This window comes from Eurosta solidaginis, chromosome 3 (genome assembly GCF_040869045.1).
Source record: "Eurosta solidaginis isolate ZX-2024a chromosome 3, ASM4086904v1, whole genome shotgun sequence".
NCBI classification, from domain to species: Eukaryota; Metazoa; Arthropoda; class Insecta; order Diptera; family Tephritidae; genus Eurosta; species Eurosta solidaginis.
The window spans coordinates 34,277,703-34,298,948 of NC_090321.1; the positions used below are offsets into that span (position 1 = coordinate 34,277,703).

The following is a 21,246-nucleotide window of genomic DNA, read 5'->3' on the forward strand; positions in this document are numbered from 1 at the left end:
GATCATCCTCAGGACTAAAAAGATTACAAAACAATAAAAACATCAAAAAGTGCATTTTACGTACATCCCCTTGACACAGCCAAGAGTGTAAGTTGCGTTATGGGGATGTACGTAAAATGCACTTTCTGATGTTTTTATTGTTTTGTAATCTTTTTAGTCCTGAGGATGATCTTAGATTGAGGTCGAAATATCGATTAATCATTAAACAAATATATTTATTGAAAGATATAAAATATTTGGTTTTTATTTATGTGTGGCTTTGAGCTCGAAAAATTTAATAATATTTTATTTTATTTTATTTTATTTTTTTATTTTATATTGTTTTATTTTATTTTATTTTATTGTATTTTATTTTATTTTATTGCATTATTTTATTGTTTACTTCATTTAATTTTTGATTTTTTATTTTATTTTATTTTCTTTATTTTATTTGTAATATTTTCATATAAAACACCCCAATAGAGTAACATTGAACAAAAACCTAATTTATCACGTGCTTTGTTGTTTATCAGAAATGAAACTTACGCATTTGATCATGTTTGGTGTCTCTGGCTCTGTATTTCCAGTAAAAAAGCAAGGTGTATGCATCTCTACATATTCTTGCCTATGCTCATACACTTTGTGTTATTTGTGAAGCGGACGTTTTTCGTAACACGTTTGACCGAACCCTCAAGCCCGTAGGAATCAATGTGTGCGTCTGTGTACATGAACATAATATATTTGTGTAGATTGTTTACAGATAAGAACTGTTGCCATTGGCCATTTTGCATGTATGCTTATGGAAACATCAACTTTTTCCAATTTAATTTTTGATGTTGTAAAAGGCTGGAATTAATATTAAATAAATATAAATAGATTAAATATTTACAATCTGCACTTTTACATAATTATTGCGAATTATTTTCACAATTATTCAAACTTTAATTAGGTGTTTTTGCATAAAACTGCAAATGGTCAAAAGTTAGCGCACAAAAGTTTACTAGGCAACTCTGTCTAGTGAGAGAGCGATCAGCTGACACGTTTTTACGGAAAAAATCAAAATTGTTTTGATTTCTACGTTCCGGGCTACGTACGTACGGGCGTTGCATGTCGGTGAGTTTTCGTTTACATTGCATTACATTACGTGTCAGCTGACACGTTTTTGGTACGTACGTTCGTGGGTAACTGCCGCATGAGTCGTTAGTGTTTACTATAAAAGCAAAACACTCACCTCTCACAGAGAAAATGTTCTCTGGTTCTGCAAACAAAAATTGTATTGTTTAGTGGTCACCAAAATTGAAACTGTGGCTGTGTTATGCCGCAGTTACCCACCGACGTGTGCCGTACGTAAGGACGTTTGTCGTACGAAGCACGTTTGACCGAACTCTCAAGCCCGTAGGAATCAATGTGTGCGTCTGTGTACATGTACATAACATATTTGTGTGTGTATTGTTTACAGATAAGCACTGTTGCCATTGACCATTTTGCATGTATGCTTATGGAAACATCAACTTTTTCCAATTAAATTTTTGATATTGTAAAGGGCCGGAATACATATTAAATAAGTATAAATAGATTACATATTTATAATCAGCACTTTTACATAATTATTTCGAATTATTTTCACAATTTTTCAAACTTTAATTAGGTGTTTTTGCATAAAATTGCAAACGGTTAAAAATTAGCGCACGAAAGTTTACTAGGCAACTCTGTCTAGTGAGAGAGCGATCAGCTGACACGTTCTTACGGAAAAAATCAAAATTGTTTTGATTTCTACGTTCCGGGCTACGTACGTACGGGCGTTGCACGTCGGTGAGTTTTCGTTTACATTGCACACTCATAAGATAGGTCGTGTCAGCTGACACGTTTTTGGTACGTACGTTCGTGAGTAACTACCGCATTAGTAAGAGTAAAATTATTAAGCTGGTAGTAGTTTAGTAGTTGATAAAAAAGCAATGAGGTATAACGTATGCACGCACGCGAATAATTATTTCTTTAGCTGACGACCACTGCTTAAGAGCGTACACACACAGCATCACCATTTAGTCTCACATAGAGAGTCTGTGTATGCTTATGTATAGGTGCCATTTTTATAGTGATATTTTAGTGCTATTAACTTATTTCATATTTTTTAAAAGTATGCACTTCTTGAGGTACATGCATATATAATTATTCATACCTTAGGCCCGGTTTTTCAAAAGTTGGTTAAGCTAAGCTTACACTAAGCTTGCTTAAGCTCTAGTCAAATTTAAACTCCAGTTAAACTGTCGAGCAGTTTTTCAGACACAGTTTAAGACCGCCTTTGGGGTAGGCTTTTTTGTGCGGCAACATTGGTTTTTTATTATCTAGATAATTTGTAGATACGTCAACAGGTGGATTTTGTTTACTCAACAAACATGGTTAAACATTTCTCTAGCGAAATATATTTAGTTCCGGAGGTGATATTCAACATGATTATTTAATTATTCTTAAACCAGATAGTTCTCGAGTTTCAGAAATTTTGGAAAATTTATATTTCTCGAATCTACAACGTCAAACCTTCCTTAGGGCATTATCCTTAAATTATTTTGAGAGATTTTGAGAAAAGTACAATTCTCAAATGAATATTCAACACATTTCTGCAGTTAATATCCTATATTGGATATCGAGTTGAGTTGGAGTTGAATACAAAATCTCCAAGGAGGTACCACCAAAACCAACGGCTGTTTATTGTGAGAAATAAACACCTGGTTGATAGCAGTAATGAAGCGTAATTAATCAAAAATAAATTATATATATTTTATTTTATTTTTGCGAAAATACTGTAGTATGTAATCTTACATTTGTATCCAGTTACAGAACCACAAGTTCGGAAGTAAATTTGTTCAACTCAAGTAATAGCACTTTTTGTTTTATAAAAAAACCCCTATTTTGCTGAGTACGCTATGATTCCCGAGTTGAGCCACTGTTTCCAAACAACTCTTGAAATTTTAGAAGTATGTCTAGTTATCAACATGAGCTCCAATGGTATTCAAGCCCAAATGTTTGTTGGGTATATTCCACGCCATTGCAAACGACCGAAAATAACTGAAAGGTTAACTAGAGTTTAGCCCTGCCAGATCGACCGCTTAAGCTCAGCTTAAACTTCAGTTAAAATAGACTGAAAAACTGCGTAATAAGTTTAAGCGTAGTTTAATTGACAAACTGAGTTGAAACAGTACTGAAAAACCGGGCCTTAGAGCTCGCAAAGGGGGCACGAAATTTTCAAATTGCCTATTTATATAATAGATTTGGGATACATATTTTTGCCAATCTGGTTTTCACTGTCTTTTATTTATACATTGTACTGTAGGATAAATAAAATAATCTATTATTGAATTCTTCTCTTTCTAATACGCTTATATCAGCTTTTCATGTGTGTTTGTATGTATGTATGTTATTCTCCTTTTGTGACCGAAATAATAACTAAAAAAAATGTTACGTCTACGCACCGGTACCCTAGACTGGGTTAGTCCCCATACAAAAAAAAAAAGTTGCTAATGTCCGCCCCTAAATTTAAAGATTATGTTGAGAGGGTTTCGGAAAATTTTTTTTTTATTTTTTTTGATCCTTCGAAATACAGCCGACGCAAATTGGAAGAGAAGCTCGGCCTTAGATCTCTTCGGAGGTTATCGCGCCTTTCATTTATTTTATTTTTTTATGCGACAAAATCTACTTTTTTTCTGGATATTGGATAAACCCCACTTTTTTGGAGAGCCCACTTTTTTGGAAAGTCTCAATCTCTACAAAAAAGTGGGTTTTGTCCAATATCTAGAAAAAAAGTTGATTTTGTCGCATAGTGTTATTATTATAAATACTGTGACGAATATTAGTGACAATTAGTGATACTCACATCACTAGTCTGATGCTAAGTAAATGAAGCCACAACAACAATAATGCAGGCAGTCACTTGTATCTACATAAACGAATCAATCATTCTGTCTATACATATGTACGTACACGCAGCGGAGAAGAGACGCACAAACACATGCATATATCTTATCTGAGATGCTCCCAAAAGTAGGCAATTATCTGTGGAAGTGGCACTCACATATAGACGCGCATATGAGAAGCTATACACGTGCATCTGTAGTTATAATTTTATAGCAGTAACTAAGTAAATTCTGGAAGCGCCTAGAAGTATGCGAACGAGAAATCACAGAGTATAAAAGGCAGCAACAGTAGAGGCACGACAATCAGTTTGGTTTAAGCAAGCTATCAGGTTCGAATTATAAGTGTTATTGTGAGGTACTTTAATAAAGGCCATTTTTGCGTTATGCAATATTGGAGTTATTTATTCAACAGTTTAGTGATTCGAACGTTAAGAAGCAGAAGATTTGGAATAAGCGGAATTTCAGTAAATTTGTTACAATACGAAACAAAAAGTTCGACTCACTTATTTACTTTGACTTCCCCTATTCATGATATTTGGCATATCTTTATTAACTTTTCAATGCAAACCCTGCATTTTTTTTTCCAAAAATATCATGAGTTTCAGGTCTAAGTATAATAAGAATCAGGTAAAGTAACAGTTGCAATAAATATTGAAAGTGCTATAACTTCTTTGTTTATTATTTAGTAATTTGGTTTCAAAGCAACATTTTCTTGAATTCTTAAGTAATTTCGTTTGGTAAGGAAACGTGGTTACATTAGAGGGGGGGGTACAATTTTGTTAGCTGACCTATTCCTGTGAAAACGACTTCATAGCTTAAAGGGACATTAAACGGAAATGTGAAGCTTCTCAAGGCCAAAATAATGACATATCAATTTTAAAAATCGGACGTCAAATAACCAAGTTACAACGAAAAAACCTTTTCGGCTGTATTTCGAAGGATCAACAAAAAATGTCCGAAACCTTCTCAACATAATCTTTAAATTTAGGGGCGGACATTAGCAACTTTTTTTTCGACCAGTCTACGGTACCCGTGTTTCAAGTGATACCGACATGTTTGCGTGTAATTGGTTAGTTTACAATTAAACAACGTGCTAAGATGTCCCTAGGACTAAAGCTGGAGACATTGGTGCTTTATCGGTAACCGTATCGGTAACCTTATAACAGCTGATTCCATCAACCTTATGAGAATCAATGCAATCGATTATTGGTGCAGCTAAGGTCGTAACCGTATCGTAGCCAACCAATTGGGTTTTGGTTTACCGTCGTAACGATAAACAGCTGATTACGTTAGGGATACGGATACAGCGATACGACATACGGCACCAATGACTCCAGCTTAAATTTCCATACGTATATATGTAGTATACGTTTCTGTTGCTAAGATACGTACTTATGTAAATATACATTTTCTTAAGGGTATGTATGGTTTTACAGGCACGTGTGATGAATAAATATAACTGTGTATATAGTCAGACAATGGCAACATATTAATAATATATATGTACGTTTGTATGTATATTAAAATTATAGCAGCAATACCCCTTAGGAGCTAGAACAATAAAATAAATTTCATTATTCTTATACATTATTTACATAATAACATACATAAGCACATGCTTATATGGATGTCAGTATTAAGTAAATATACATAGATACCATATTTTGTCTTAAATACGAACTTATGCGTGTATCAGGCTAGGGGCAATTGCATGAGTTCATGTTAGCACACTGAAAGAAATGGTGCTAGTAAAATCAAAATTTTGTTCTGCTGTTCTTGACTTAACGGAGATTCGGTGAAATTGATCGAATTACGGTTAATTCAACCGAGTTCTTTGTCAATCGAACAAATTAGTTTAGTAATTTCAACAGAACAGAAATTGACGCTCTTAAGTTAACAAAATTCCGTAAAATTTACAGATTCCTAATCAATCTAACTGATTTTTTTGTTAACACAACTGATCTCACTGGTCATTTCAACAGCGATCAACAGTCAATACATGAGCAGATTTGAAAGAGAATTTTACGCTCACTGTGTGCCACTTGTTAAAAAAAAAAAACACCAAAATAAGAAAACCGCCAAATCGAAAAAACACACAAAATGGGAAAACAACAAAAAACTAGTTTTTCAGTTATCAATACAAAAGGAAAACCTCTTTTTTGAATTTACTGTGCAAAAAATTATCCAAGCGAAATGCAAAATTGCGCCCTCTTGTTGCAAAAATTTTGTTTCAACGAACATGATTTTTCCAAAGTTAGTACCATTTTGTTCAAGTTTTTACGAATTTTCACTCACGCGAACGTATCTAATAAGATAATAAAAAAAAATCTTTTTTAATGTTGATGTTTCCGAAAACATAAAAGTTTGAGTTGTTTGGAATCGTTTCAACTTAAAGTGTTAAGAAAATTAAACTTTCCGAATTACATGTAAAGTTACTTCAGTGGTGAATTACCTTCCTGCGATTTGATTCTTTATTTTCTATAACTTACAAGTTCTCTTTTTAAAATGTTACGTCAAACATTTATACTACAAGTTTTGTTCGAAACAATCAAGTGTGGCAACTACATGCGAGAGAAGAAATTGAGAATGAGCTGAGCTGCAACTGAAAGAATTGAGAATCAGTTTTGTGACTACTATTTTCACTTCTATTTGCAAAGCGAAGTTCAAAAGTATAAATTATAAAATATTAAATTTGGTGAAAGCTGTTTAATAAAACAAAATAATAGAGTGTATAATATTTAATGTGTGCCAGCATATTTGGTGTGCGCCCAATTGAAGCTCGGTTGGTAAGTGCCACCGTAGTGTGATTGTGCTCCACCTACCACACCGAATGCCCTGGCTTCACACACTGGGCAAAGCAACATCAAAATTTTAGAAATAAGGTTTTTCAATTAGAAGAAAAATTTGCTAAGCGGAGTCGCCCCTCGGCAGTGTTTAGCAAGCGCTCCGGGTGTATTTCTGCCATGAAAAGCTCTCAGTGCAAACTCATCTGCCTTGCAGATGCCGTTCGGAGTCGGCATAAAACATGGAGGTCCCGTCCGACCAATTTGTAGGGAAAATCAAGAGGAGCACGACGCAAATTGGAAGAGAAGCTCGGCCTTAGATCTCTTCGGAGTTTATCGCGCCTTATATTTATTTATTTTTTTTGTCGGAACAACTTTTTTCTGTTTATTTGACTACTAAAACGATCAATTACGAATCAACGATTTGTGCGCTCAACATCTTGTTGCGATGAATTTACAGAAATTTCGGTTGAATTGACCCGTATTTCGGTTGATTTTACTAGTCTTTTTCTTTCAGTGCATGTCAAGCACCTTGATTATGCCAATAACTTATGACAGAACAATGAATTCTCTGTAAATACTCTTGCTCGTGTATTCCCTTTCAAAATATAGTAGTGTCTTAAAAGTTTGGATTAAACACTAAGTCAATACAAATCATTATTTCAATGCTTTGTTCTTATTCTGAGTCTTAATATTTCATTATCATTAAATACCCATAGATTTACCGCCGAGGAGATTTAGTCCGAGTTTCCATTCCATTTTGCGTCATTTTTACTACAAAATGGCGGGACGAGACCTACATGTTTTATGCCGAATCCAAACGGCATCTGAAAAGCAGATGAGTTTTCACTGAGAAGTTTTTAATGGCAAAAAAACACTCGGAGTATTTGCCAAACCACTGCCGAGGAGTGAAAACGTTTACAAAAACAGTTTTCTATAATAAGCGTTCAGGTTAATTTAAGAGGACGTGTTTAGGAATTTCTCACACTTCCACTTAGAGACAATTTTGTACATTGCGAATGCTTTCAATGAGTGCTGGGTTGCGGCCCCTTCGTCCAAACAGATTATTTACTAGTAGCTCTTAACAAACCAATTAATTTCTGTGATGAACTTAAGTACGAGCGAATGCTCCATATTACCAACCTCTACCCGACTGAGTTGCCCAGAAATTTGTGCCACCATTGGATATTTGTTTATGTTGATACTTGACTGATTTGCCTGATAAAATTAAGTAGGAGTGAAAGCTTCACCTTCCCAACCTCTGCAAGGCTGTCGAAGAACCGTGCGGCCAGAAATCTATGTCGTATTGTTTGTAGTACTGGACATCGGCTGAAAAAATTATGAATAGACTTCTCTTCCTCATCATTCTGATACCATCTGCAAAGGGAGCTTGTTGGTATGCGCCAGCGTCCAAGCATCGGTGCCATAGCGCATTTACCTGTGATGACACCCCTAAGTACTCTCATTGCAGATTTATTTATATTTCCCCCATCAAAACATAGCCATAAGGAATTTGAGAATTCGCAATCATCCCGGTTTGGCGCACAGGAAGTCGGTTGCCCTGTCATGCCCTATTCTCATTCCCCGATTTTCCTCAAGAGATAACTCCGCGGTGGTCGCCCGCCTCGCTTATGTCAATTCCAAAACCTTTCATGGGAATCTCATCTGCGAATTCATTCCCTTCAATACCGCTGCGCCCAGGAATTCAGTAAAAGGAGATCTTGAGTTGTTTTATAGACGCCAACGGGGCTCGATATCAGGTTGAATTCTGATGCCTGTAAGCCGACATATTTGCCGACAGAGATCACTACATTGTTGTCTGTCACCGTAGTGCCCTGCGTAAGCCTGGCTGATATCTCTATGGCATAGACCTCCATCTGGAAGACACTTCGTAAGTTCGGTGTATTTCCACCTATTGGATTTTCTCAGTCGTACAGCCCCTTTCACAGCCAAACCCTGCACTTACGTACGCTGCTCACTGTGCCTACTATTCTCAGGCATGTTAGCCTTTGCACCTTCCCAGCCCTTTGTTGATTGCTCTTTTTTTCTAGCACCTTCCACCAGACAATAGCGTTCGTATCGATCGAATCACTGTGTTTTATATGCCATGTATGATATACGGTGACAGTCCGCAGTTCCTCTCGAAATCCCCTTTACGGATTCTGTAGGCTGCCAGAGCTTTCTTTAATCTCACCTCACCGTTCCTTCTCCAGCCTTATTAGAAGTCGAGAATCATGCCAAAATATTTGGCTACAGAAGAGAGGTTTATCATTGTGCCTTTAAGACTCGGTAAGATGAAGGAGCGAAATTTTGTTTTTCTTGTATACAGAAAAAGTTTTTGTTGGATTTACCCCGTGTGCATAAGCTCACTAGTCATTAGCAGGAATTTACATGCGATCAGAATCACGATAGCGTCGGCATATGGGACTATCCTCGTTTCTTCTGCCCTGAATATTTCTAGAATTGTATTAGCTATCAGTATCCATGGAAGAGGCGTTAGCGCCCTGCACCGCTCTGGGGGTGCCACTAGTAGCCATTTTCCTTCAGGAGCAAGCTGAGCATAGAGTTTTATGCAGCTATAGATTTTTGGTTTCCATATGGTTTATTGCCCTGCAGATGGCCTTCGTTTGAATGTTTTTGAAATCACCCCTAATGTCATAGATAACAAAAAATTTTACTTTAGAATTAAGAGTCTTCATAGAGATATCTTGACTTTAACCCTTGTGCGTCACCCTATTATCGTCTACAATCGGGACCAAAATTTGTCTATGAAGGGGTGAGACTGGAAAACCCGGTTAATTGATATATAAGGACCACCGTACTATCTCAACATACAGCAGCAAACACGAAAATAGCACTGGCAGTTTTTCTTAATCAAAATTTGCAAATTACGTTCATCTTTTTTTATCTTCGATGATTTCGTAAAATATTTCTATGAATTTTGTAACCGAAACTCTCTAAAGCAATCTCAAAAACGTGCTCACAAAAATTTCTGGAAAATTTTTATTCAAATTTTTCTTCATTCTTTTGAGTATACACAACAAGATGTTGAATTAACTACGCACACATCGTTGATTCGTAATTGACCGTTTTAGCAGTCAAATGTACAAAAAAAGTTGTTGCGACAGCTTTGGACGAAAGTACCTATGTTGCGGCATTTGCAAGGCAGATCAGTTTTCACTGAGATCTTTTCATGGCAGAAATACACACGGAGTGCTTGCCAAACGGGCCGAGGGGCGACCCCGCTTAGGAAAACTTTCATCTAATTGAAAAACCTTATTTCTAAAATTTGTATGTTGCTTTGCCCGGGGTGTGAACTCAGGGTCTTTGGTGTGGTAGACGGAGCACGCTACCATCACACCACGGCGGTCGCCATATACATACGTAAATATGTGCATACATATAGTACACAGCATACATAAGTACAAAGTAGAGAGCGCAGTGAGCGTAAAAGTCTCTTTGAAATTTGCTCGTGTATTGACTGTTGATCGCTGTTGAAATGACCAGTGAGATCAGTTGTGTTAACAGAAAAATCAGTTAGAATGATTAGGAATCTGTCAATTTTACAAAATTTGGTTAACTTAAGAGCGACTATTTCTCTTCTGTTGAAATGACTAAACTATTTTGTTCGCTTGACAAACAACTCGGTCGAATTAACCATAATTCGATCAATTTCACCGAATCTCCCTTAAGTCAAGAACAACAGAACTGGTTTGTTAATTTTACTAGCACCATTTCTTTCAATGTACCCAATTTGTGTTTGACAAAGTTCAAATTATAGACCTCTCAAAATTCGCATTGATTTTCCGAAGGGCACATATATTTAAAAGAGAAAGCTGTACGCCTTTCGCCTGGAAGAAAATATGAAACACACTTCGGAAATAAATTTTTTTAAGTTCGATACGAATTTCGAGAGACTTATAACGTTTACATTGTTAGACTAAAACTGAATGAGCCACAACAATAGGTAATCAAGAAACTCTAAATAAAAAGCTTGCAATTTTAGTAAAATTTTATAGAATTTTGGAAATTTTTCGAAAACGATTTTTAGTTTGGTTTACATAGTTTCTTCTTGCAAAATTCATGGAAATTTTTTCTTAAATAAGCGAAACTAAAAAAAAGAACTTTATTGACGAGTTCTAATAAAAATTTACGCTGCTGTTTTATTGTTTGCTACTTTGGCTACCTACTAGAGTGAACGACCCGGTTTATTCGAACCGGTTTTAAGCCGGTCTTATCTTAATTTTTTGGCCGGTTTTTTTTGTATCCCAAAATATCGAATATCGAAAAACCCGGTTTTTTTCTTCGGTTAACCGGTTTTTCGGAAGGACTATAAAGGCCTTTGAAAGTTTATCGAAATACGGCAACATGTTAAATTGTTATCGAGATATGGATCACTGTCGATTGGAGCGCGGTCTAATTTGTATTATCATCTTGTTTTTATTGAAGCGGCAACTACAATACACATATGTATGAGCTTATGTGTTTGTATGGTAGCATCAAGAACAGCTATTTAAGCATTTGTATGTAATACGTAGTAATAATTTTTAGCAGATGTCTTCAAGAGTGTAACGATGTTTTAGGCGAAAAGATAAGGAGAAGACCAAAAGCCTGAATTGCCACAACATTTTAAGCTGCAAAGGTTCCTTAACTTCAACGCTGCTCAACCATATAAGGTAGGTAGGTAGGTGAAATGCCTGCGACCATGGTCGCCCAAGTAACTATTTAAAACCGTTTTGATGTCATGTAAATCGTCTAAAAACCTACGGAATGTTACGGTCAATGTATTAAAACCAGCCAGAGTTGTTGATAAAATTAAGAATATTCGGGATTGCTATCACAGATAACCCTCTGAGGTCTTTTAGAAACGGAGTTCCAAGGAATCTTAGCCGGGCTCTAGCTAGAGCCGGGCATTTACACATAAAGTGTTGTATTGTCTCCCTGGCATTTGGATCTTTGCAGCTTCTGCAGTAGTCGTTATACGGAATGCCCATCTTTTCCGCATGCGTACCTACTGCCCAATGACCGGTACAGACTGCTATCAGTTTGCGTGTGTTCGCCCTGGATTTGTTCAGAAGACTTCTCGTCCTCTTTCGATCATAGTTTGGCCTAATGGATTTTGATATTGCACAAGTGGTGATGTTATTCCATTTTTTTTGTGTTTTCTTCAAGTAGAAGCTTTACATATTCCCCTTGGCTACTGCTAAGGGTATGCCTAATTAGACACTGGTTATTTCTTCGTTCATCTCCGATGATCCCCTGCGTGCTAGCTCTTCGGCCTTCTCGTTACTCTCTATCCCCCTATGACCCGGGATCCAAATAACGCGTCGTTCTAGATTGGTGGATAACTGGGATATGAGTCGCTTAAAAGCCCACACTAAATTTGAGTTAATGTATGGCGAGGAAAGCGCTTTTATCGCTGTTTGGCTATCCGACAGGGTGCAAATTTTACCAGCTACATTCCAGCCCTCCAGTGCAACCATATAAAGTGTGTTCACAAAATTGATATAGGAAAAAATGATGCTCAGCATAAAGACATTGAATGTGCACCAGCCACTTCAGGAAACATCTCCACCGGCCCGCGTGCAAAGTTTCTGGGTAAAAAAGAATCTATAGGGGAAATATTCGCACGCTGTGTTGCAGAAGATGGTATGTCCTTAAAAGGGTAGAGGAAATCACGAGTGGTATTGGCCTATTTGAAATCAAAAAACTACACTACCACCTGAGTCGACAATATGGGTGCATATCGATAGGATTTATATTTCAAAGCTATACAAACTAAAAGAAAAAATAATGCGAATAAAAAATTATAATGATAGATTTTCTATAGTAATATTAATTTTCTTTTTATATTGGTATGTTAAACTTTTATTTTTAGCTGAACGGAAATTGTATTATTTTAGGCAAGTACTAAAAACCGGTTTATCCGGTTTTCCCCTGGTTTGAGAACTTAAAACCGGTTTTTTTTCTAATTAACATTTTTCAAATAATCGAACAACCTACTACTTACCTTTAATCATCTGAGCTTTTTTTAGCTCACTTACCACCCCTCTCTATAAAATATTTTACTCCCACTATACACTCATCGATCATGAAATGTAAGGCTCATAACAAACAATGAAATTCCAAATCAATTTGGCATAAACAAAGTGCAAAATTGAAAACGAAAAAATTTTTGAAAGCAAATCTTATCAGTATTTCGTTTTGCTTTTTTATAATAAAAAAAAAGTAGCAAAACAAATAGAATTTTATGATTAACATACATGTTTTTGGTGTAAACTCAAATGTAATCTAATTTTTCATTTCAGTACACTTGCGACATTTACTGACGAGAGGTATTAACGAAAACATGCAACCAAGTGAATACAAACAACATAACGTAAGCGACGTAGAATAGATAAACGGCAGAAAAACGTAACGTGACTGCGAAGTCTAATACGAAAAATATTAAAAAAAAAAAAGTGATTCTCAACCCAATGTGCATACAAAAAGCAAACGCAAAACAAATCAAAGCGAAACATCTTAAAACGTAGCAAAAAATAGTTACTTAACGCACCCACGCATTGTCATGTGCTACTTCAAATCATACTCGTAAATAACAGTAGCATATTTGTGAACTGTAACTCGCCTAATATTTGTATACACCCAAACGATCAATCATTGTTGATCACGCGAAAATGTGTTCCAAAGAATTGCTACTCTTGGCATGTCTCTTCCTATTGCGCGGTCTACGCTTGACCTCCACAACTACGACCACAACATTTGTGGCTGCCATGTCCATTGCCAATCAAGATCTCGATCGTTATTTTCGCACAGCGAATGCGACACAAATACTCGCCAAGGAGGAGCGTATACTCATAGATACATATACATATGCTTTTTTAAATTATACCTATCGTAATGATGATAATGATGATGATATACAAACAGTATCATTTGACGAGGAGAAAGCGCGTTATGGTGAAGGTCATGTGGCCGATTGTTATAGAGGCAAACTTGTGCATATAAGTAATGAAGATGATGTCACAAATGATACAGCATGCACACCAAATATTTTGGGTACAAATCATAAACAACTTCCGCCTAGAGGTGTTACTTGGATTGCATTGGTGAAGCGGGGTCATTGCACTTTTGAACAAAAGGTGAAACATGTACACGCTCATGGTGCATGCGGCGTAATTATTTATAATGATAAGCTGGTTAATAGTTTGGAGAAAATGCAAATTAAAGATCAAACACGTAAGTATGCACGTTAATGTCCTATGTGTTTAGTCGTTAAGTACGAGGTGTGTTCAAAAAGTATCGCGATTTTTTGTTTTTTCAAAAACTATTTATTTATTCATGAATATCTCTTTTGTCTCCTTCAAAGTAATCCCCATGAGATATTATACACTTGTGACAACTGTGTTTCAAATCTTCAAAGCACTTCAAAAAACTATTTTTTTCTATCTTGTTCAGTTCCTCTTTCGATGCCGTCTTTATCTCGTCAATGGTAGCGTAGCGTTGTTGTTGTATTAACGATAAAGACACTCCCCGAAGGTTTTGGGGATGTTATCGATGTTGATGGTCCTTTGCCGGATATAGATCCGGTACGCTCCGGTAACAAAGCAGCATTAAGATACTAGCCCGACTATTTCGGGAACGATTTATATGACCACATTAAACCTTCAGGCCATCACTCCCTCCCCACCGCCTAGTTCCATGAGGGGCTTGGGGCCGACCGAGCCTCGTCTGTTTATGATACAGGATTCGCCGCGGGTAGGTGAGGTTGACAATTGGGTTGGAGAATCTATATATTGAGCTGGAAACCCCTTGAAAGGGTTGCACTACACCACCTCTTGTATCCTGTAACGTAGCGTCGTCCTTTTATGGGCCTCTTCTCTTCAGGGAATACGAAAAAGTCACAGTGGGCTAGATCTGAGGAATACGGTGGCTGCGGCATCATTTGTGTATTGTTTTTGGCCAAAAAGTCGCGTCGAAATTGAGCAATTTTGGTACGAATTTCGCGACAACTCGTCTCATGGCAAAATCATTGATAAAAATCGAATGGCATGAGCCAATCGATTTGCCTAGGCCCTCAGCAACTTCTCTAACGGTTATTCGACGATTGGCCGATACCATTTTCTTCACTTCATCAATTTTTTCGTCTGTTGTTGAAGTGAGAGACATGAGTACCAACATAACTCCACAAAAAAATTGAAATTCGAATATATGTAGCCCGCGAAATTTCAAAATTCGCAATACTTTTTGAACACACCTCGTACTGTTACTATTTATTGACCATTTTGTATGATTAATGGCTGGCGGTAAAGCATTTCTCATTCAAATGTTAGGGGTTTGTACTTACTAGTGAAGAATAGTGAATCCGTCTCTCCGGCTTCAGCCTAAAGCTGCAGTTATGCGCCGACATGTGTAAAATATGTACGTATATGTATGCCGTACGTAGACACGTTTGAGCGAAATTTATGCCGGTAGTGGCAACGGCGAAATGTTGCCATTGAGATCTTTGAATGCATTCTTATGGAAACATCAACTTTTTCTATTTTAATTTTTGATGTTGTACAAGGCTGAAATTAATATTAAATAAGTATAAATATATTACATATTTATAATCTGCACTTTTACATAAATATTTCGAATTATTTCCACAATATTTCAAACTTTAATTAGGTGTTTTTGCATAAAAACTGCAAACGGTCAAACCTTAGCGCGCAACGTTCCGGGCTACGTACGTACGTGCGTTGAATGTCGGTAAGTTTTCATTTACATTGCACATTCATAAGATAGGTCGTGTCAGCTGACACGTTTTTTGTACGTACGTTCCTGGGTAACTGCAGCTTAAGGCCACATCTATGTGCCCACCTATTTAGTTTTGCCAATATTCTTTCAATGATTTCGCTCATTACTGAAGGGAAGTACCCGTATTCAGAAAAATCACATCGTCAGCGTACAGCGCAAACTTCACACCATTTGTGTCAAGTTGTCCAAAATATCGTTTACAGTAATGAGCCACAGCCAGCAGAAGTAAGAGCGAGCACCTCAGCTTGTGGTCTTTCTCTACATATCTGCTTACAAACTGTCCTCCATCCAGCTCAGCTGATATCTCGCGACTAAAAAGTAGAGACAAAACCCCCTGCCATACCGACGGCAGACGTTGTCCTGCCCTAAATTTGGCCTATCTGCATACATTTTAATAAGCTTTTCCCGTCTGACTCTGCCCTCCCCCCTCTTCACTTTTTCCTAATCCTTTTATTCACTCCTCCCTCCGCCTTTTTCGCTTCATCTATTTCCATATTCGTCTCATTCTATCTCTTCCTCAATCTCCTTCTCCCTTTTCTCTTCTCTCAATTTCTTCTCATTCTTCTGCATCCCTTATTGCCTGTCCCAGAGGGTGGTATGTATTTTATTCCAGTCCCAGTCCCACTTAGAGTCTCAGTCCCAGTCCTAGTCCTAATCCCAGTCCCAGTTCGTCTCTGGGTGATATATTACTCTGTACTAAAGCACTCATCAACAGCTTTCATTTGATATCCATATTCTATAAACATATTCTAGGGGTCCTCGGGTCCACGTTTCGGCCTATATCTCGAAATGCAGATTTTCGTTGCTTTTGAAATTCGGCTAAAAAATTGCACATGGAACAACTAAAGACTCCTAAATTAAAAAAAATGACATAGTACCTCTAAATCGCGGTCCCCTCAGAACCCCCCCCCCCCCCCTTTCGACGGGCCTGGTGATGTGATATACTTAATATCATTCGCTATAATATTTTTTATTGATAAGCACGTTGTTTAATTAAACACCAACCAATTACACGGAAGTATATCCGCACCCCTGAAAATGTGAGTACCGGTGCGTATAACCAAATAAACGTATAAACAAATAAAAAAATTTGCAATAAAATAATATTCCGACTATAAACTGGGATATAACCTATCCTATATTTCAAGTTAGATCAAACTACACAGGGGGTGCAAAACAAATTCAAAATCGGTTCAGTGTTTAGGAGTCCATTGGCCTCAAACATAGTGACACGTGATTTTTATATATTAAGATATTCCCTCCACTATTCGCAGCACCTCGTCTAGTATTTTTCTGTGAATTTTTCCATCAAGGAACGCATATTATGCCTATATCAATCAATCTCTTTAGTGTTTTTAGTATAAAAGATATAAGACTTATTGGCCTTAGATCTTTGGCCAGCTCGTGTCCTTTGGTATGAAAATCACCCTTGTTTTTCCCACGAGGACGGAATGTGGCTATAACGTGTGCATGCAGAAAAGATTTCTTTTAGTTACTTTACCAAAGATTTTTGAGTCTTCTACAGCATAATTGGGAGAATACCATCAACCGCTGGTGATTTATATGGCGAAAAACTATTCGCTGCTGTACCGTTGCTTTTATTTGTGCTGCATTTCCGGGGCCATCCACATCATTATAAATATGTCCAAGGTTTCAGCTCCTGGGTAGGATCATGTTCCATCAGCATGTTTGACAAAGGTCTTATTTGAATGATTGTTGGCTAGAATCTTTCCAATCCTTGCTAAGTCCTTTGTGAACTCGATGGATTCGCAATGTTCCCGCTAGGATTTGGTTCTTGTACTGCGTAATGCTGGCTTTTATTATTTTTTTGAGATACCAAAACTCAGGAAAGTCACCATTCGTTGAATACCTTCCTGCGATTCGGCCATAAATCGCTAGTAGTTTTATCCTACCATGGATGGAAGGTGCTCTTGCTAGTAACCTGTAACTGTCCATTGTTTTCAGAGACCTTTCTCGGCCATCCAGATTATCTGCATACTAAATGGGCGTCTTGTTTCTACCGAGCTTTTCACTGACTATCCTGCTTAATACACTCACCTACTTGTCATACAAAACTGTCACACTCTTTTTTTGGCTAAACGAAAATTTTCGTAAATTTTTAATATAAGAAGCATACTATTTTTTATAATGATTCCACTTGTGAAATTACGGATCTTAAATTTCGGTAACTTATTATTTGAAACTTTTTTCCCAAAAAAAAAAAAATCTACCCTTTCATATGTGCTTATTCATTCATTAAGGCCGGGTTTCTTAGTGCGAGTTTAAACCAAGGGTTCCTACGCAACGGCTCTTTTGACTCCGTATAACTCCCAACAACATAATTTTGGCTTCGGCTGGCTCATAACAACAACCAAACCGATTTCGGTGCAATAATACAGAAACTAATGGCAGACAGCATGATTTGAAATTCAAATAGCGTTGGAGGTGGCATGCCACACAAGCAAACAAACATCCCAAAAATCGATCAACATTCATACATTGTTGGTCGGCCTAAACATGCTGCTGTTCAATTGTACTTCGTTGCTTGTTGTACTTGCTTTCGCAATGTAGTCTTGTATTTTACTACTTTGACTTATGGTTTCATATCTCAGTATGATATCGACAACTTTTTTGTAAGAAATCCATGACTTGCCGATAACATATCGAAAACTGTATCATAAAAAATCTATAACTTTTCTTATAACTTTTTCGATAACAAATAGCAACAGCAGCACTGGCTGCACTAAGATTTCAAAATATTTTTCAAACAGAAATTGCATGGATTTGCGATAGAGAATGTCTACGTAGAAGCTTATCCTCGAGCGGTATGCTCATTATGTCAGACATCCAGACAGCATTGCGTGCTTTCTAGTTTTACACAAGTACTTCTAAGTTAGTGGACGAACCCATTGAAGTTCCATTTGATCTCGGAGCCAAGCACAAGGTTTTGTTGGCATGGGTTGCCGGGCATCAAGGACATAAAGGTTGTGAACAGGCAGACTACCTAGCCAAGCTGGGTTCTTTAGCAGAGTTCTACGATCCATTACCTTCTGTAAACTCACAACTACACACACCAGGGAAACCACAAGTGAATGGGAAGCAAAGCAATTCAGCAACACGAGATTGAATACCCAGAGCAAAGACAGGCCAAATTTTTTATACTCCCAGCAACGAGAATATCAGCCAAACTAAGTAATCAAAGCAGAGAAGACCTACAAACCCTCACTGGGTACTATACGGGACACTGTAGTCTACGATATTACGATATTAAATCTATTCGATACACAAATTTGGTGCTTTTTTGAGCTGGAGGATGAAACGCCAGTTCACATTCTCTGCGAATGCGTCGCTATGGCAGTCGCTCCTTCTCTCTGCCAACCGGAGCCAATTGGTCGCACCAAGGGAGTTTAAATCGTTTTCCACCTGATCGTTCCCACGAAGTGGGGGCCGCCCTCTACCTCTGCTTCCATAGGCGGGTTCCGATGGAAACACTTTCTGGCCGGAGCGTCATTTTTCATTCGCATAATATGGCCTAGCCAGCGCAGACGCTGCGTTTTAATTCGCTGGACTAGTTATGTTGATGTCTGCGTATAGCTCGTACAGCTCATCGTTAAATCTTCTTCGGTACTCGCCATCGCCAACACGTAGAGGTCCATATATCTTTTGAAGACTCCCACAGCCGCTTCATCTGATGTTGTCATTGTCCATGCTTCTGCACCATATAGCAGGACGGGAACGATAAGTAACTTGTAGAGTATGATTTGACAAGAGGTACTTCGTTTTGCCCTCATTCACCATCAAACCCATTTTTACGGCTTCTTTTTCCAGTTTGGAGTAAGCAGAACTAAGGGCGCGGGTGTTTAGACCGATGATATCAATGTCGTCAGTATACGCTAGTAATTGCATACTTTTGTAGAATATTATTCCAGAACGGATAAGTTCTACAGCTTATATTATATCTTCCAGCATCAAATTAAAGAAATCGCACGAAAGGGGTCAACCTGTCTGAAATCTCGTTTAGTTTCAAATGGCTCTAAAAGGTCCTTCCCAGTAAAGACTGAGGTCATGGTGTTGCTCAATGTTATTTTGCACAGCCGTATAATGTTTGTTGGGAAATCAAATTCAGACATAGCGGCATATAGCTAGCTCCTCTTCGTGCTGTCAAAGGCGGCTTTGAAATCGACGAAGAGGTGATGTTTGTCAATTCCTTTTCCGCGTGTATTTTCAAAGATTTGGTCGATGGTAGATTTACCAGATCTGAAGACACACTGATAAGGTCAAATCAGACGATTCACGGCGGGCTTCAATCTTTCGCACCATAAACTTGACAGGACCATTTTTGGCTTATTCCGCGCAAGTTGGCACAGTTTGCAAGATCTTCCTTCATGTAGACCGGTCAAAGAACACCAATATTCCAATCGTCAAGTTCACACACGTCCGACCAAATTTTGCAAAAAAAAACTGATGCATCCTTACCCGGTCCTCGCTGCCGTATTTGAATAACGCCGCAATCAATCCAACAGTGCCCGCGGCCTTGTTCTTTTTAGTCAGGTTATTGCCATTCTGACTTTGCCATGACAGGGTGGCGGACATTAATACCATCACTATCGATTGCGGGATCAAGTTCATCACTCCTGGGCGGTACAACGCTGTCTCAAATAAGGGAGCATAGAAGTGTTCCCTCGATAAGCTTAGTATTCTCTGGACATCGGTTACAAGGTCGCCGTTTTCAATCTTACATAAGTTTTTCCCAGGCTTAAAACCTATCGTCTGACGCCGATTTTTTAATCAAATATGCGGTGGTTATTCTAATGTCGGGCAAAAGGAATGTATGGTTCCATGCCTAAGAGAGATTTTAGGGCCACAATTAAGCCGGGATGGTGCCCGGGTGTAGAAATGGCAGAAATTACTGTACATGTGCACACGAATGGTTGCAAGTTAATGGACGGGGTGGGTATGCTGTTTACTGCGTCTATCTAGAAATAAGTAGATCCTAAAGGCTGCCAGATTACTGCAGCGTCTTTCAGGCAGAGAGTATAGCCGTGAAGAAAACAGCAGAAATTCTGGAGGAAGCGTGCTGAAGCTGCATTCGCGTCAATTTATACGTTGATAGTCAGGCAGCGATTAAGGCCATAATCTCACACAGTACTTCATCAACAGGTGTTCTGGAATGCAAAGAAGCATTGGAAAATTTCGCTCAGGCCGCACCATACATGGCCGATGAGTTGGCAAAGGAGGGTGCAACACTCGCTAAAACGATAATAGGCGTTCCAATCCGTTTGGGAGAAATTAAAAGTGGCTCATATCTCTGAAGAGAGAAGACTTTAGGGCTCATGATGGGCATACTAACTGGGCACTGCCTTCTGGCGTCACATGCTTAAAAGTTAGGTCTCGTCAATAACAGCAGGTATAGGAAGTGAGCGCTGTAAGAAGAAACGGTTGAGCATGTTTTGTTGCGTGTCCTGCGCTCGCCAGGTCAAGGCTCCAGTTATTAGGGGCGGCAGAGTTTGCCAGATCTCGGGGCAGCAATTAACCTGGGTCTTGGAAAACTTCTAGTATTTGCCAAGAGGAGGGAGTTATTCTATAATATAAGTCCTGGAACCTAATTGGGTTTCTTCCATTCAGTCGTCAAACAGATTCTGTTAACACTATGGACACATTCAGTCTATGTGAGGTCTCAGGCCAGCTGATAGTAATAATACTTATCGGTAGCAAAATTTTCAGACTTATTTCGTTGCCAAAGTTCACAATTCCGCTTTATTTTTTTCATCAGA

The 21,246-nt window shown here is 38.0% G+C and overlaps 1 protein-coding gene across 3 annotated transcripts in view; it reads left to right on the forward strand.

The window, feature by feature from the left end:
• The window catches only part of gol (goliath), a 217,504-nt gene that overhangs the window by 174,353 nt on the left and 21,905 nt on the right, over window positions 1-21,246 (forward strand). For all 3 annotated transcript variants that reach the window (XM_067771381.1, XM_067771383.1, XM_067771382.1), the window contains one exon: window positions 12,982-13,912. In XM_067771381.1, the coding sequence (XP_067627482.1) occupies window positions 13,351-13,912 (562 nt within the window). In that variant the 5' untranslated portion in view covers window positions 12,982-13,350. The remainder of the gene's footprint in view (window positions 1-12,981; window positions 13,913-21,246) is intronic.